The sequence below is a fragment of the Pinus tabuliformis genome, chromosome 5_1 (assembly GCF_031772625.1).
Source record: "Pinus tabuliformis cultivar Carrire ecotype Pingquan chromosome 5_1, CPIR1, whole genome shotgun sequence".
NCBI classification, from domain to species: domain Eukaryota; kingdom Viridiplantae; phylum Streptophyta; class Pinopsida; order Pinales; family Pinaceae; genus Pinus; species Pinus tabuliformis.
Genome location: NC_142305.1, coordinates 534,353,500 through 534,358,557, shown reverse-complemented (window position 1 = coordinate 534,358,557; position 5,058 = coordinate 534,353,500). Strand labels below are relative to the sequence as shown.

Sequence of the window (5,058 nt, the reverse complement as noted above, 5' to 3'; positions counted from 1 at the left end):
GATTCCTTTAAAAGTATAATATTTTTTTCCGAAACTGTATAATTTTCCTTGACTTCATTGTTACGGTGTGATCAGATGTACATATATGGATCTCTTCCCACACTGGGCACAAATGGCAATGGCAGAACCTGTTTGTGTCCTGGTATATAGATGAAATGGAGAATGTATGATGCACAATATGGATCATATATACAGTATAATAATTGACATCGGACGATACTTTATCCCGGGCCTGTTTGACCCTTTTGTTGAATAATCAACTTTATCAGTGAATAGTTGTAAATGGCAGATGCGTGTTCACTGCGAAATTCCCTGGTTCCCTGAAATAGACATACCGGACCCCAGCTTCTCATCCCACAAGCCCATCTTCTCATGTTATATAGCTGCAATTAGGAGAGCTCTCTTCGTCCCTTCATACTCCTTCGTGCAACTGGACATCAATATATTACTTTTTCCATACAACATCTGCTGTGATGATCTCACAGCTTCTCTGCTCGTAATTTCTCCCCATGATTCGTGATTTTTTATGTTCAGAGATTTTTATTTTTTTTGAAAGTGATATGTTGTTCGTAGTCGTTTTTTATCATTTCATCCTCCTGTTATATGCAGAGATTAACCTAATATGATATAACCCTTTTATTGACTTACACATACCTTCATAATCTCAGAGAAATGGATGCCGAGAACGGTTCAGGTCAGCTAATGAACATTTCTGGCCATGAAATGGAAGACCAGGAGGCTGCAAACATGAAAGAAGGCTCCCCGTTGTATAGAAAAGTTAAACACTGCCCCAACGGCTTCATGGATTTTGTTCCACCTACCCTCCTTCGAAAGGTATGTCTTACGGTTCCATATGCTATTCCATCTCATATATATTAATCTAACTATGAGATTATTAAGCTTTGAATCCGGAATAAAAATCGTCCATGGTGAATTTTACTATAATTTTTTTCTAAAGTCATGCTTTGTTTATGGGTATGGGTCTTGGATAGATGTGATAAGAGGTTTTGTTAAGGTAGTTTTGATATAAAATCATTAGTTCAATTCTATGTTTTAATTTAAATGATATATTGAATATGATGAAAATATTTTATAATTTGTTTTTATTAAGCTTTGAATCTTGAATAAAAATCTTTTCTATGGCCTTTTTCTTTTTTTTTCTCCCCTAATACCTTTTTTCCCTGCTTTTATAAACAAATTATTTGCTAAACTGTACTTAAGGACCCTCATACAACAAATTCAGTTGAAATCCAACCTTTTTCTTCTTTTTTTTTCCTCAAATACTTTTTTTCCCTGCTTTTATAAACAAATTATTTGTTAAACTGTACTTTAGTGGATGGGATTAAGGACCCTCATACAAACAGTTCAGTTGAAATCCAACACTGTACAATCCTTATATCTATGAGGAAAGGCTTTTCATCTTTGAAAACTAATCTTCCCCTCTCATCCACATGTGAACAAGAGACTAAATAAAATGTTTCTTCAGCTGCTTCTTCTTATCTCTTCTCTCTTCACCATGGTCACTTCATCTGCCTATCTTCTGACCCTTTACTCCTTTTGCCAACCAATTTTAATTTAACTACACCTTAACAAAACACAGTCTGATTATTTCTTTACCATGGAATCCATTTGCAGATAACAGCAGAGATAATTTCAACCTTTATTCTGGTTTTTGTAACATGTGGTTCCTCAATATTGGATCACGGCAGTCGGCCATTACTGTCGGAGCTTGCGGGTTCTATGGCTTCTGGTATGATAGTAACGGTCATGATATATTCAGTTGGCCACATTTCTGGAGCTCACATGAACCCTGCAGTGACCATTGCATTTGCAACAGTAAGGCATTTTCCATGGAAGCAGGTGACTACTTTCTCACAATCTGAGTAAATCCTTTGGTCTGGGTCAAGAATTTGAATACACAGATCTCAGTAGGTTATTGATCATGTGCAGGTACCGGCTTACATTATAGCTCAATTGGGCGGGTCAATAACAGCGTGTTTTGCACTCCGTGTTATGTTTAGCCCTGTAACAAACATGGGTATAACTATTCCTTCCGGGACAGCTCTGCAGGCCTTGGCAATGGAAGTCGTGGTTTCCTTCGTGCTCATGTTCGTCACCTCGGCAGTTGCAACCGATAGCAGTGCGGTAACTACTTTGTCTAAAATACTGTACATAGAACCCCCAAAAAGATTTCATGAGAGGCAAGGTGATCTACCTCTACCATGAAGGAGTGTCTAACATTTATTCACGCTCTTTATAGCCTTTGATCTTTTTGAAAACTTCGCACTTCCAGGGTTTTCCCACTTCCAGGGTTTTTTCTATCCGTCTAGCCCATTCATAGAACTGGGGATTGAAAAAAACGCCGCGCTCTTCATAGAATTGAAGAATGAAATACCCTTCGCCTCTAGAGTTGCAATTCAGGGAAATTTTTGTGCAAAATCCGTCCACCCCATTCGTAGATTGGGGACTCGAAAGCCATTAGGCATTTGAGCTGGGAATCATACATTAAACTTTGGTTATTTTGCATAGATGTAATCTGTTTTTCTTTTTTATATTAAACATTTTTCATTTTAATATATATATATATAAAAGTGAGGAAGAAATATATATTAATATTATTAAAAATTAAAATAAAATGTTTATTTTCATTTAAGAATATTAAATTAAAGAAGTTGCTTTCTAACATGTTAATGAAATATATGACATTGTGTTTTTAAAAATAATATAAAATTTGGTTGAATTTATAAATTTTTTATTTATTGACTTTTATTTATTGTATAGAAAACACAAATAAAGATAGAGAAAATTAGTTTCTTTAATTACAGTTACATACAATCGATACTAACAAGGATTTTATTATTGGATTTTTCATTGCCACATAAACACCTTACTCATTATGATTTTGAGTTGCTAATAAAAATCTACAATATGTGTTTGCTATGTCAAATCTACAATATGTGTTTGCTATGTCTAGTCCATTTGTTTCTAACTTTTGGTATCTAACAACTTCCATTCAATATAAACTATTGCATCCTCCTTCCTCAACTTGGTTTGTTTTCTTACCAATCTTTGGAGGGTTAATACTTTTGAGCACTTTCTACAACCAATTGGACTCTAAGAGAAGAATCAGGCTTGCATTGCATCTTCTTTCCTCATCTTGTTTTGTTTCCTTACAAATCTTTGGAAGGTTAGTACTTTTGAGCACTTTCTACAACCAATTGGACTCTAAAATAAGGATGAGGTTATGAACATGGTAAGTTGCTTCCCAATGTAGAAGAGTGCACTAGAAAAGCCAAATATAAAATCAAAACTTATTTATGAAAATAAATTCTAGATAGCATCCAAAGAGTGATACATATAATCACCGCATAAAACAACACTATACATAGCAATTCAAAATAACCATTTACTCCTCAAAATATAAATAGACCAACAATCAAAAGGATTGAAAATGAAAAAAAACATAAATAATAATTCCAATCCAATGTAAATTTCCTGACCTATTTCTCATTTTTAACATCTTCTCAAAACTATTATCCTTGTTTATGACAAATTACAACTATAAAAATTAACAATAAAATATAAAAAAATGACCTAACTAATGAAATAAAAAATAATCAACATGAAAGATATAATTAACCGACTTGATTGTGCCCTAACCATCTCCATTTTCTAAGTGTGAAATACATTAGACCCTATCTCACACCAGCCACTTCCCCTTATCATATTAATCATTGACAATTTGATTAAACATAGGAAAATAATAAATAATAATAATGTGAAATAACAAATCAAATTAACATAAATGGTTTCTTAATACGGAAAAATTCTAATTGTTTTAAAGTTAATGGATATTTATAAATTTAAAATTAAAACAAATTTAATTTTAATAATTTGAACTGTGAAAATTATTTTTAAAATTATAAAAATAATATTTTTTTACAATGTTATATATATATATATATATATATATATATATATATAACCATTTATTATAATTTTTAAAATTATTTTAATAATAATAATAATTTCGATTTAAGTTCCTAACTTTAAAATTTTGCCTTAAATCATATCAAATAACAGATTACCAATCTACTGGCCATGCATTTATCTTCTGAATGCCCTGCAAATGTGCAGTCCACCCCAGAGCCTTTAATGTGTCCATACTGGACTATTAAACGTTCAATAGTGACAGAGCCGCTGTTTTGATTGTAAATCATGCAGATAGGAGAGCTTGCAGGGATAGCAGTTGGCTCGATGGTGATGATAAGCTCTATCTTTGCAGGGTGAGCTGCTTCGCCTCGACCTTTGTTTCAACTTTATTATGAATTAAATCTCATCTATTTTTTTTTTGTAACGGAAGATATTGAGTAAAATTACTGTTGTTGGCAGACCAATATCTGGAGGATCAATGAATCCGGCGAGGTCTCTTGGTCCAGCCATAGTGAGCAATAACTACAAAGCTATATGGGTATACCTCGTTGGTCCCATCACCGGGACACTTATGGGCGCATGCTCATATAGTATCATACGCCTCACAGACAAGCCTTTGCAGGCTATTTCTTTGAGACGGGCATCTTCGTTTTCCAGCTCGGGCCGGAGTCTGAAAGTTGAGGAGTCAAAATCTGTCATTACTAGCTAGTTTTTTGAGACAGGAATCTTCGCTTTCGAGCTCGGACTGGAGTTTAAATATCAGGATTGAAAATCTGCCATTGTATATGATATAATGTAGGCGTTTTACCCGTAAGTATCTTGACACTTTCAGCGATGGAATGTTTGGATCCAATTATTTGGTTTTGTTTTGGCTATTGGATGTTTGTAGGTCTTGTCGACACAGCTCTCGTCCAGTTGAACTTCAGCTTATTAAAACATGATAGACTGTAATTTTTTAAAACTACATGTGTTACAATAAAAGATAGATGTAGATGGTTGACACATTGTTTATCATATAGATATAAGCGTTTTATTTCCGTATATGTATCACTTATTCATATTTATATTTATATTTATGATATATATATATATATGTGGAGAGAAGAAATAAAATAAAACAAAATT

The 5,058-nt window shown here is 33.3% G+C and overlaps 1 protein-coding gene across 1 annotated transcript; it reads left to right on the top strand.

Annotated features, from left to right (window-relative positions):
• The first annotated feature begins 389 nt into the window (after positions 1–389).
• LOC149165909 (aquaporin NIP2-1-like) lies at positions 390–4,800 on the top strand. The gene is made up of 6 exons (XM_089431212.1): positions 390–496; positions 669–834; positions 1,636–1,860; positions 1,951–2,145; positions 4,225–4,286; positions 4,393–4,800. The coding sequence occupies exons 1-6, from the start codon at positions 474–476 to the stop codon at positions 4,640–4,642; spliced, it is 921 nt and encodes a 306-aa protein (XP_089287338.1). The 5' UTR covers positions 390–473; the 3' UTR covers positions 4,643–4,800.
• Positions 4,801–5,058: the final 258 nt, after the last annotated feature.

Bases quoted from the DNA above. Each gene is read 5' to 3' on its own strand.
- LOC149165909 (XM_089431212.1), top strand. From the start codon at position 474: ATGATCTCACAGCTTCTCTGCTC. The intron at 497-668 runs GTAATTTCTCCC...TCATAATCTCAG, and splicing joins ATCTCACAGCTTCTCTGCTC to AGAAATGGATGCCGAGAACG. The intron at 4,287-4,392 runs GTGAGCTGCTTC...TGTTGTTGGCAG, and splicing joins ATAAGCTCTATCTTTGCAGG to ACCAATATCTGGAGGATCAA.